The sequence below is a fragment of the Siniperca chuatsi genome, linkage group LG10, assembly GCF_020085105.1.
Source record: "Siniperca chuatsi isolate FFG_IHB_CAS linkage group LG10, ASM2008510v1, whole genome shotgun sequence".
Classification (NCBI taxonomy): domain Eukaryota; kingdom Metazoa; phylum Chordata; class Actinopteri; order Centrarchiformes; family Sinipercidae; genus Siniperca; species Siniperca chuatsi.
In genome coordinates, this window is record NC_058051.1 from 20,548,472 (window position 1) to 20,561,917 (window position 13,446).

General features: G+C 39.3%; 1 protein-coding gene across 3 annotated transcripts in view; it reads right to left on the reverse strand.

Annotated features, from left to right (window-relative positions):
* The window catches only part of slc12a5b (solute carrier family 12 member 5b), a 40,895-nt gene that overhangs the window by 14,662 nt on the left and 12,787 nt on the right, over positions 1-13,446 (reverse strand). For all 3 annotated transcript variants that reach the window (XM_044211874.1, XM_044211876.1, XM_044211873.1), the window contains exons 2-4: positions 3,812-3,915; positions 2,803-2,943; positions 53-199 (exon numbers count right to left, since the gene is read on the reverse strand). In XM_044211874.1, the coding sequence (XP_044067809.1) occupies positions 53-199; positions 2,803-2,943; positions 3,812-3,915 (392 nt within the window). The remainder of the gene's footprint in view (positions 1-52; positions 200-2,802; positions 2,944-3,811; positions 3,916-13,446) is intronic.

Here is a 13,446-nt window from a genome sequence, read left to right on the forward strand (position 1 = left end):
TCGTGTTACACAATAAATACACAACAGCAGGGACGTCGACAGTTTCACTCACTGTGGAGCAACACATGAAGACGATAATGAAGGAGCCGAGGACGCCTCCAATCCCGACCATCCAGGTCATCCGCAGGAACAGGATCACCCCAAAAATGTTCTGGATACATGGCAAGTACACTCCCATCAGAGTGCCCAGCTGTGGAGCCTGAGGAACACAAACATGAAAAATGATTAGTCAAAGATTGTGTGCATCTTAGTTTTCAGTCCAGCTTGTCTTACTTTCCAGGCAAATGGATTGAAATGGCGGTTATAATCTGTCAGTAGTGCACTTTGTTGCTCAGTCTCCTTAAATCTATTCTGCCTTTTAAATTAATGAAATTAGGTCCAACGCTTTCATCAGAAAGGAAGGGGTTTATTCTTTTCAAACACAAAGAGATGGTAATCCTGCGGAGAAGAGGAAGACAAGCTCTTTTAAAAATGGGTCTATTTTGTCTCTGAAGAGAAGTGGGAAGATAAATATTTATTCTCCCTTTTCCTCATTGTTTCTCACAGTAAATCTATTTGAACCTCAAAATAATTAAGAATTTTTTAGTGTGCATAATAAAAATCTACACAAATCGATTGTTTTTCTTCTGCGTTATAAAACTATAAATACTAAAACAAGTATATCAGATTGAGACTTTGTTTGTCCTTATTTGGAGTCCCGATTTAAATTCTGCAGAGCACTCTATGAGGAGATGTGTGTGATGAGAAGGAACTGAAAGATGAACGGAAAGAACAAAGTCACTGCTTGTGTTTTGTCCACAGGGGAAAGCGGGTGAGAGTGAGCGAGTGATGCTCTTGAATGCCCACTCTGCAGGATCCTTCAGGTCAACTCAGTCTGAGCAGTGACTACATATAGCACTGACCCTTAGTTAGCATCTAGTGACCAGCTCCTCTGTCGGTGTACTTTGCTGCAGACTTCATTTCTCAAATGAGTGCTAAATAGTATCAAGATCCTCTCTGTGGCAAACATGCAAAAATGTGCTGCTTTGCATGGGTAATGCATTACTTTAAGTCCCCCTATTTAGCATTTATAAGCAGTATATAACACTTAATAAATGGTTTATAACACACTATAATGCTGTTGTATGCACCCATAAGGACATGTATGTGTTTATTAAAGTAGAAATAGACATATTTTATATTATTACAACTGTGTTTTACTATATTGTCATTCATTATCTATAGCCTCCACTTACGGGTGCCCACAGGAACAGTTATAGTTAACAAACACTCATTGTATATCTGCTTACATCCACATAATAATGTATTTTATTAAGTGTTTATACACCTCTTAAAAATGCTAAATAGGGGGACTTAAAGTAACGTGTTACCCTGTATTTTTATATTGTCCTTTAAATAGATCCAAATTATGATGGAGCATATACTCTTACTATCCAGTTCAAATAAACATTTTGTACTGAATAGTTTCTACCACTTGCGTAATATGTCCAGTGACGGAAACCTGAAATGGACAAGTAATTCAACATGCAAGTAGTTTTCAAAGCGAAGAAAGCGAGAGAGGCAAGAAAGAGACAAAATCACGCTACACTGAAAAGCAGAATAATTCAAATATCCAGTATCTGTGAGGATATTACAGCAGTGCAGGCTAAGCTTCAGCTAATGAGCTCATTACCTGCAGGTAGGAAACCCTGCCAGAGGAATCAAAAGGGAAGAGCAGGCAGGTGTCAAAAACATGATTTGATTAAAACTATATTAAAATGCCTTGAAATTCAAATCAACAACTATTGCTTAAGTTTTGCCAAATTCCCTGGATATCAGACGAGTTCTGTGAAAACAAGCATCCAGAAAATGCAGAATCCATCAATTACATGAGCTCTCCAATGTACTGTGAAACACTGTGTGGTTCCCAAGGTTTGCTTTGTCAAAAGCACAAATTAAGGGTATTTGAGTGGCTCAGTTGGCAAAATTTTGTGTAACATCCTGGGATCAGTCCACTGCTTTCAATGTTAAAAAGTTTGCCTTTGATGCTCTCCTTAACAGCCTTCTTTGAAATAACCATCCCAAGCACTCACTTGACATAATGTCACTGCTGTAGTCAGCGCCGCCGCTCCCACCACGCGCATCACGCACTGTGCGTAGGGCACCAAGTGCTGAGGGGGCACCAAAAATAGCCTAATGAAATTTTTTTTTTAAATGCCGGTATTATTTCATTAGCCTATAGAAATATTAGGCACATTTTAGCTATGTATATGTAACAAAAAAGGGGGAACAAGAAAGATATTTAATAATTGCTGTAGTCTAGTGTCCCCCCCCCCGCGCCGGATGGTCCGTTCCGGTTGTTCGCGCGGGCGAATAATAAAGGAATTATGCTTAGGGCACCAAAATGGCTAGCAGCGGCACTGGCTGTAGTGGTGTATGGCGAGCTGGTTTTCATTTCAACCTCTCTACAGATGTGTTCCTCTCCCCAGTTAGAGGTTGGTTTGTTTGGATCAAATAAAAAGCTACATTCCTGCTACTTCTAATAATGTTCTTGCAGTACAAGTGACGCACACTAAAACCGCTTGTTTTTTGAGTGTGGTGTTGATGGATACTGACTAACAAGGTAAAGCACAGCAGAAATGGAGGAAATTTAATTAAAATTGAGGATGTGGTGTGACCCTCCACTGACAGCATACTTTCTTTGAAGTAAGTAAGTAAGACTATTTTTTGAGACATTGTCAGTAGTCCCAATGTTGCAGCAACATGTCTTCTGGTTCAAATTGCTGCAGGGTGGAGATGAACAGATCACATGCAACACTCTACCTTGACAGGTTTTTTAGACGGACGTGCCCCCTCCTCATTATTCTCGGCCTCTTCATGCTCTTTGCTGCCCGTTGGCAGGTTGGAGTAGTTGGCCAGACTGCTGAGCAGAGAGGAGACCATTGGACTGGTATCCATCTCCTCCTGTAACACACACACACACACACACACACAGAAACACACATATTATATCATATGATATTAGACCTGGAGATCTACTGGTGATTTGAAACTGTCTGCGTCAACTTAGAGGCCCCTATTCAGAAAAATCAGATCTGTTCTCTTCACACAATCACCTTTGACCTTGCAACAGCAGTTAGGAGTGGTTTCACATCCATATTCCCAGTATGTTTTATACTGGGTTTTGAAAACTGTCCTACGGAAGCCCTGACAGACAAGTGAGAAAAAAAAAATTCTGGTGAATCCATCCAAGTTTGATCTAAATAGTTTTCTCCCCTGTGTTGATGACTTAAGAACAGGTGAGAAAAAAGGTTTAATCTTTAACCTCAGGATAACCTTTCTAAGTTCCTTACATTTTTTTTTTTGGGAAAACAAAGTTTCCAGGTGAAAATAAAAAGGTTTTTCCAGGATATTTTTTCCAAGTTACTATATATATTTTTTTCATCTGTGAAATAGGTGGGAACAAAAAGTTTTGGCAGGTGAAAACATTTTTTTTTGTCAGGATCAAGTGTTTGTTGTTACTTATTTCGGCCACAAGAGGCTGAAGTGCACCACTACCCCATGTTCTAAATACGACTAAAAGCATTCATATTTTCTTCCAGGTGAGTTTTAATTTCTCCATGCACTCTAAACACAAGGTACATATATTGTGTGTTAGCAAGTTATGTAACATTACTGTCATGTCTTTCTTTTGGCTAGAAATGTATTTTAATTGGCGCTTCACCTAGCAAAACTTTTTTTCCACCTGACCAGATGAAAAAAAATTTGATCAGACTTGGATCACCAGAATATTTTTCTCACTTGCCTCTCAGGGCTTCCATACTGTCCTCACCTCAAACAGAGCCATATTCTTGCCGTCATACTGCTGGCTTTTCTCTGCATCACTGGCTGCATTGCTGTTGATGAAAGGACTGCTCTCTTTGGGGTTCCCTTCACCTGAAACACAGAAACATCGACCGATAGATTTAGAGTTGAGTCTTCTTCACTCACAGCTGCACACAGACATTATGTCATAAGGTTTATAAATAGTAGATTGTTAATAAATGTAATTAGTGTGATCAAACTATCAAACATTTGGGATTTAATACAGAATAGTGCTGTAAAATCTTTACTGGAGCAAAGAAAAACTCAAATTAGATGGACCAATGTAGGATTTAATTTGTTTTTCTGCTAAGGGAAACTAAGGGATTTATATAAACTTAAAACTAGACATGATTTTGGTAGTTGAAAAAACTATCTAAACTCAAGGGCTACTTACTTGCCTGTTTTGGAGCTTTTGAATTAGTTGCATGCATGGAGCTCAGCATCAGGTAGCACTTCCTGATATTTCTCTCGTTAAGGTTTCTTTTATTGGCTTTTATACAGGAAAAGTCGGATGTGAAATTTTGCTCATTGTTTTCCAATTACTATGTTATCAATAGAGTACTGTTTTTAACAGCATTTTAAACAGATAAAGAGCACCTCTGTGCTGATCCTCTGAGTGATCAAAGAAAGAAAGAAGTTAGGTGTTTTATTTGAAAAAACAGCTATGGAATGCTTTATTAAAATCTGTAGTCATAGATTTTTCGCCACTTTACAAGCTGTAAACACATTATCATCTTAAACGTTGATGTGATTAATGTGTTAGCAAAAAGTTGAATATCTACACATTCAGCGGATACAGATAATTTGGTCTCCACCAATCCCTGAGAAAAATATCTGGCTCTTTAGCTGCTAAATGCGCCACTATGTTCACCAGCTAGTTTTTAACGGTGTCTGTCGGCTGTTTGGTGCCGAGCAGGTAGTGTACAGTGGGTTTATCAAAGTATATTTTTCGCTGAAAACAGCTGCCTTCATCTGAAAATGCTGATGAGAGCAGTGAGAGTGAATCAAAATAGTAAAGCTTTGGGCCGGGAAACCAAAACAATGAGCTGAAAGATGCTAAATTGCTCTGTAGAGCTGAGGGGAGCTGCAGAGTTGGGGGATAATTCTCTGTGGGTTTGTCAATAGAAGCAACACTGTGGAAGAACTTTATGTGTAAAGAAGAATTTCTAATATTGAGCATGACATGTGGTTGACCTGAGATGCCTCAGTGCCCTTCAGATTAGGTATGTTTTATGTTAGGAGGTGCCAGCATGTCTGGTGTTAGAGATAAGATCGACCTTGGAGAGTTTCCAGAATCCCTTGATAATAATGCACTTTGACATTGACTCAGTTACCCATAATTATTTTTCTTCATCCCTCCCAGATGGTGTAAGACTGGATGTTGACCGTTGACCGTATGTCTCTGTATACATGTTGTACCAAGATCTTCTCTGTAAACAGATTTGTGTATTAAACTTATATATTCAAGTAAGGACAACTGAGGCTCTATGAGGTATTCTTCTGTTCAGCAAAGTGAGAGAGTACAAGTTTTCCACATTAAACACATTTCACATTACACCGTCATTTCACCAATTGTAAAAATAAAAATATTGATTAGACCAGCTCCTGTGGTTAGGTTAGTAAATAATCATGGCATCTAATGTCTAAGTTTTAGAAGCCATGATGACTTACAAACCAGAGCACAAGAGTTTCATTACAGTTTCTAAATCTAAACCACTAAAACCACAGGCAGCCATATCAGCTTTAATGTAGCCCTTCTTTAATAGGATTAAGTCTTCGCTGTGAGCACTTCCTCTTTAATCCAAGTCTGAGTGTCTTGAATTTATGTTCACAATTTGAGGCATTTAGACACTCTTTTCTTCACCCCTATGACCTCTCATTATGGGACATCTCTCTGCCTCCTTCCTCTTTACCTACCTCTAAAGCAGTGAGTACAAAAACTGAAAAGTATAACAATCCTGTACAACAAGGAACAAATTAAAGTTTCACATCCACAAAGGTATGCTTACATGGTCTGGGAGCACAATGGCATTTAGAAGCCTGTACAAGTTGCGAAAAGAGCCACACGAGGGGGACATCCTGCAGCTCCTGCTTGGTGAAAGCAACACAATCAAGTCCTCTCTTTCAATTCCCACGAGCTGCAGCAGTATTATACACTAATCGTTAAAGCAAAGAGGAAAGTCAAATACCAGCCAAACTGCTCTCACACAGCACATAATCCTTTGAACGACGGACAGCTCTCCTAAAGACGCATTGCCTGTCAAATTGGATTAGAAAGCATTTAAATTTTATGTCGTTTTTGAGTTTGCATGAAGGATTAGAGCTTTTATCAGCTTTCTATCAATACCTGAACACAACACATTCAAAACACCTGAACACTACATACCACTTTCCTCTGGACTTCTTCATTGGTGATGTGAAAAGACCTTTAAAATTACTTCAAGACCAATTTTTTCACTTTCTGTAGATGATATGTAGATGAAATAATCTCTGTGCAGAGACTGTGCAGCAGATAATAATGAAGACCTGTTTGTTATTTGTTGTGATGAGGCCAGTCTAACCGCATTTTGTGACATTAAGACTGACAACAATTTCTACTCTTAGCTGCAGTTAGATTATGTTGAGGCCAACCACCCGAGTATTCTGTAATCCACCACGATTTTTAAATCTGCATTTAAAGCTCATTTCAGCTCCTGGCTTAGAGTGAAATCAGCTTTTAAAAAATTGCTATTTGACCAGTTTACTAAATGCCTTTGTGTGTGTGTGTATGTGTGTGTCAGGACTTTCTCTATGCATGTATAAGTACTGTGTGTGTTTGTGGCATATTTTGTATAGGATAACTTCATATTCATATTTCTGCTGTCTTGTTGTTGAGGGGGGCATGTGATTGACTGAAAGGTCAGGGGGCGGTAAGTGTTGACAACACCAGTCAATAAAAGTTACATTATGAAATAAAAGGGTGCTGTTATCAAGTGAAAAAATACATGAAAATAAGAATGATGAAATAACATTGTAAAATAATGAGGTTGAGTTATTTTTATGCATTTTACACAAATATTCATATGATTATTAATTTCATAATGTCTTTTTTATTTATTAAATATTGAACACTTTGGGGCTCGATAGCAGAAAGGAGGCAGATTAGCTGAACCATCGAACCAAACACTTCAAAGTTTGGATCTAACCTCTGTATTCTGCTTTGTGACACTCATAGAGCTGCTAAAGCATTTTCATGTTTCTCACGCAATGAAGCTGCATGCCAAAGTCAGCGAATAAGCAGTGATGGTTGATTGCTGGCAGCCCTGAGATATTACCCACGGGATGGGAATGTTGTGTGATAAACATCCTTCATTACACTGCAGAACATTCATACAATAATAACAGCTGCACTGTATTTCCTGAAGTATTGAATTTGTGTATTTTACCCCTCAAATGTAAAAAGAAATCATCCATTTACAAGCTGTACAAAAAACACACCTCACTTGTGTATTTCTATCCTCAGATTAGAAACCACATCCCCCTCCTCATCTTTCACAGCAATCAGTGAGTGACCTTGGAGTGTAACCATACAACCAGAGGCATCGCTTGAATTGATCTCCTGATCCATTATTGTGACAGGCGAGGTTACAAAAACTATCTGTCTAATTTTGCCTGACATTGTTGTTTTCTTTACATATCATATCATTTGTGCTGTGTTTAGAAATGCGCCAGTAACACTTTATACAAAGGGTCATGCAGGAACATGAAGATGTTTGCATCTGACTACCAGTTTGATAAAAACAGCTTCATATTTCTACGAGAACAGATACTGTTCTGCTTTCAGAGAGGCTTATCTAATGCCTGTGTTTGAAATGCTCTTTTCTATGTGGATAACAGCTAATGTATGAAGTAACTGTGTTAACAATCATTTGATCAATTGATGATCCATTAAGCGTTAACTAATCACAGAAACTCAAAATGACTTAATCCTTAAACAGGAATTCATGACATATCCTACTTCAATTCCTGCATTTATAATGCATTAGTTCTGCATTACTTAAGCATGTGTTTTATAACCTTATTATAAAAAGTTACCAACGTATAATATGTTTATTCTAACATTTTCACCATACTGCAAATGGTTTTGACCAAGTGTCTTTATAGTATTACATTGCTGCAGCTGTTTATTTTTTTGCAAGAGGCATTGGTTAAATTGTCTCAGCAACTAGTGGATAGATTGTCATGAAATTTGGTTCAGCTGTACTTGTGTTTTGTGCTAATTAGCAAATGTTAGCATGCTAACACAATTAAGTGAGATGGTGAACATGGTAAACATTATACCTGCTAAACATCAGCATGTTAGCATTGTCGTTGTGAGCATGTTAACATGCTGATGTTACCTTTTATCTCAAGGCACCGCTGTGCCCAAAGCCTCACTAAGCCACTAGCATAGCTGTAGACTCTTAGTCTTCCTCCTCCCCTCTGGGAGGCGCAACAGGACTCTCCGTTCCAGGACCAGCAGACTCAGGAACAACTTCTTCTCTTCAACTGTCACCTTGCTGAACTCTGCACTACGGTGATAGCCACCATCCACACCTTCCCCCAAAACTGAACTTTTTCTTCTGAAATCTGACTCTGAATAACCTGCTCTGAACTGACTGTTTAAAGCTCTTTTCAGGCATTTGATAAGATAATGTTCTTGAATTTTAACCAGGACTAAAATACTGACCCCAGTGCTCCATCTCTCAAATATCCTGGGAATTTTAGCATTAAATTTAAGATTTTACTCCTGGTTTATAAAGCCCTTAATGGCACTGCCGTATGTATCAGACATGCTTACTCTTTACAGTAGGAGCCTCGCTGATCTCATCTGTCAGTGCCAGGTCACATCACTACAATCTATTGTAAATGTAGTGAAATAAAAATGTATGCACCCAAGTATTAGACTAGCTCTAACATTATGTTAATTTAAAAGTAAATGTAAGACATACTTATATTTACTAATATATTTCTTTCTATACATACACATATATATTATATGTTATCTTATATCTTTACTGTTTTATTATTCTCTGCAAAACAAGATACAACAAAAATTCAGACCATAGTTCATGTAGAGTCAGATAGTCTGTTAGAGCTACCTGGGGGCTGTACTGCAGGAAGAGGAAAACATTTTTGGTCTTCATCCTTGACTGTGATACAACCGGAAGTGCTCTGCCTGAGGATTTTAGCCTCTGTTTGAGCTCATAAGTAAAAAAATGTAGCTTGGCACTAATCCAAGAAATGTCTTAAGATGATTGGCAAAGTAACCCCATAAAGCAATGTTCCTGTCTGTCTGTCTGTGGCACTTTGGACTGCCTGTGGTCTAAGTGAGCCCTGTGAAACGTACTGCACCTCTGATGAAATCAAAGCACAGACAACAGTTTCCCTTTGATTACACAACACAGAAGAATCATTGGCCAGGACATTAAAGAGTGTCAAAAGTGACCTACATAGATAAACAGCACTTAAGATTGATATGTATTCAGTTGTAAAAGCTCCCAATAGAATAGAATATACAGAAAACTGTCATGTAAAGTGGCCACACAGAGCTATGACAACAGCAATGAAAACTTGAGAATTAAATGTAAAATATACTCTAGAATCAGAAATAAAGCACAACAGTTTAAGAAGCTAATTAAAGCACCAGGGAACAGACACAGTGAGTGTATTTGAGGTGACAGGTTACTGTGGGGCTTATGTGAACATGTGAAGCAATAACACGCACGATTGTGTGGACTGTCTTTAATGTGCGGGTCAGATCAGGACGAACCGCCCCATCTGACCCACATTCATCACGTCCACAGCAAATTACTGCCCCAGGACGAGCTCTTTTGTATTCCTTTTTCTGTGTGCATGCGTACAATTTCTAAGGCACCTCTAAAACACAAAACTTCATTATTTTTTGGCCCTTATCTTGTATATGCAGGGATGGATGGGTTTATTGACTTATATGAAATTAAGTCTTAATGAAATGACACGGTTTAAACTGTAAGTAAATATGTTAAGCCTTTAATGGCTCAATCAGTCATGTATTACTATATACTTTTGAGGTAAATATTCATATATATCATTAAAGAGTTTGACTTACAGATAAAAAATCAGCATCTTGTGTCAAGCCTGTGTTACATCAGTGTTTACAAAAATTACTGACATGAACAAGTATTTCAAAATCTTAGAAATTTGAGAGTCAATCTTGTGTTTTAATTATAGGTAGTGGGACCTGTTTTTTTATATTTAGACCATAGACACTAGAAAAACAAAGACAACAAAATGTTCTCTAAAATGCAAAATTGCACATGCAAATTTAACTGGGCTTTTACTCGATTATTTTTGAAGGTGAACTCTACCACTCTATCACTTTTGAAAACAAAATAAACTCAAAACCCTGGTTTTTGGAAGCTCCAGGTGTGGCTGAACTGGTATCTGGAACCAAAAATCTTAAGTCATGCTGAACATTCTGTTTTTCTCCAGTGAGCCTGCACCTCAGCCTGGTTTCCGGTCTACTATCCACCAGCCTTCAATCCAGTCTCCTAGCTGCCAGCCTGATTCTCGGCCTACTAGCATCCAACTAGCTAGCCTCCAGTCTCCCAAGCCTCCAGCCTGCTAGCCCCTATAATGCTAGCCACCAGCATGGTAGCCTTCTTCCTGTACCTGAGCCAGCTGGCATCCAGCCAGCTAGCTTCTAGTCTGCATCTTGGCCTGCGAGCCACCAACCTGCAGCCCTGCCTGCTGACAAGCAGCCCCCACCCCAAAGGAAGCAGGGTCCTCGATAACATCAAGGCTCCATGTCGTCCAGCTGCCTGGGCTCCTTCTTACTAGACCTTGCTTTGGGGCCGGCTAGCCCGCCCCCTGCCTGCCTCGAATTCTTCGTACCTTCAATTAACTATTAAGGAGCCACTCGGCCCTCCAGCAGTCATCGGGACCCGCCTGGCCATTTTCTCTGGGTCTCGTGGAAGCCACAGAAGGAGTGGTCGCCGTGGCTGTCTCAGCTGCCCTGTTGCCGGCCTCCAGCTTGACCTCCAGAGGGATTAAGCCCACTCTAGCCCACTCCTCATCTCTGCTTGAGGCTATTAGTCACTACTAGCATAACTCCTCTGAATCTCTGAACTGAGGTTCAAGTTGCATTGTCCCTGACAGAAGAATGTGTGGCATAAAAAGTTGTGATTCTGCTGCATTGATTTTGATCCTTTTTTTACTTAAACTGTCTATCTTGAGTTAACAGTGTTATAAGAGTGTATCCTTTAACACCTGCTACAACCAGCAGCAGCTCCTATGCGATTTGATTCAGACCTGGTTTTGTGAACCTGTTGGTCAAAGACAGTCTTCAGAGGAGTCTGAGAACTTTTACCATGGTGTTAATACTCAACATTCATCATCATGCACTCAGATGTTCACTCCTCTGAGACCTCAAACTGAGGAGGAGTCATGGTGCTCTAACCCATGATTTAACATATTCAGTGCTTGAGGGGAAGGGGCACACAAGTTATTAAAAGTGTTGAACTATGAACTAAACTATGACATTTCTGGAGTGGGAAGTTACAGATTTTGGTGAGGAAATTAGTCTGTTATGTTTGTGTGAGATCTCTGAAAGATCACACATGCGTGCGAATAGCTATATTACAGAAAATGTGTCCTAAATGTACAAAACATTTGAAGATAAGTTTGTGACAAACTCAAATGTTCAGCAGCTTTAAATGATTTGTTTGCCACTAATGGATAAGCCTTCATTCTACATCAATGTTTCAGCCTTGGGACAGACAGCCATGATTTACTAATAAGTGATCAGCTCAGAAAGATATGTTTATAATGCTGCTGCTGCAGGAGGCAGAGCTGTGACTATGACTTGACCGCAGCATGCAGATGAGAGGCAGTGGGCGGTGTAGATTTGTACCCTTGATGTGACATGGCTATTACAAAATGGACAGTTGATACCGGCTTTTAAAAGCTTAATAGAACGCAGGCTCAAGGGGATTATCCAGCAGCTGCTGGAGGCCACAGAGGAAGGCAGAAATTAACGTATGCATGTGAGAGAACTGCACCAATCAGCTGCACAGCAACCTCACAATTACATTACCACACAGATACCTCATTCATTTTCACCTTGCCTGCTGCAACTGAGGAATTAAAGCTAATTCCATGAAGTAATTTGTTTAATTTATACTTATCTCCTCACTGACACACTCTTCCACTGTCTGTGTCGCACACAGCCTGTTGCCTGCCTGTGTTTGTCTGTCACACAGATTCTAGTCAGCAGAGGTGACACTGAAGTGTGTGCCAACAATGCATCAACTTTAAACATAAAACTTGCCACTAAAACAGGAATGAGGACATATTTTCAGCCATTAAAGGTGGTGTATGCGATTCTGGAGATATCCAATACCATGACAAATACCATGAAATAGAGCGAACCACGACACAGCAAGTAATGTAACTAATGGTAGCTAGGTTATGGGTTAGTTTAACTAGGTTGTGGGTTAGCAAACTGTCGCTACAGTTGATGCTGCGAAGCTAACATCCATAGAGGAAGAGACGGTTTCCCAGAGCCAGCGAACCAGCTCCAGACAGCGATACTCACAACTCTCCTGCTGCTATAGATAACATCACAACAACAGCATATCTTGGAAAACTAGAAAGTAAGTTGAATGTCCGTGGGCAAGTCATTTAATATTACCTGACACACAAATCACGGCTGTAATAGTGTTGTGTGACTCGGACCAAGCCACACCACACAACACTATTACAGCCGTGATTTGAGAATCGCATACCCCACCTTTTAATGACATAATCACAAATGACAGGGAATATGTCACATGTAACATGTAGTTGCTGTTAAGTGACAAGCTTTCATGAATCTTTAAGGAAGTTTTACATTTGGGGAAATACACTTTTCATCGCTCTGCAAGAAAGCGAATAAATGTATGTCCCAATATGTCCAGCTTTTCCTTTAAGTTTTAGCCTGAGGTGAAGGCTCAAACGCTGTATGATTAGAAGTCAGAGTTTGATCAGTTAGATCAAACTGAAAACAAAACCATTCCTTGGTTATAGTAATAATAATACAGTCCTCATACCTCAATGAAAATGTTTTTTTTCAAGTACTAGGTTATGTATATATTGTATTCATGGTTAAAAGAAACCATTATGGACTTTTGGTATAGTAAGTGACCCAAGTCAATGGTATTCATGTCAGAAGGTTTGTACACCCATCCACCACCATGAGCCTCTTATCAACCACTGTTCGCTGTGGTATAAGAATGTCATGCCAATGGCTGCCGAATAAAAACATAGCTGGTTTTGAGCCATTTGAACAACAAAACAATGGTGTTGATTTTCTGTTTCTGTTCTCAAAAGAGAAAACAGCAGTGAAAATTTTGAAGGCTTGTATAGTCTTCAGCACTGCAGCACTCTTTTTACAGTGTTTCTTCAACACATTTTCAGTGTTTCAAATTTGTCACTGTTCTCCTGGTGTATTAGTTTGTTTTCCAGGTTTGAAAACTTGTAAATGATAATCTGAAAACTGGTGCACATATGTTGGGAAATGTTGGGAAACACCGAAAGGGCGAATCTTTATTTTGAAACTTAAGA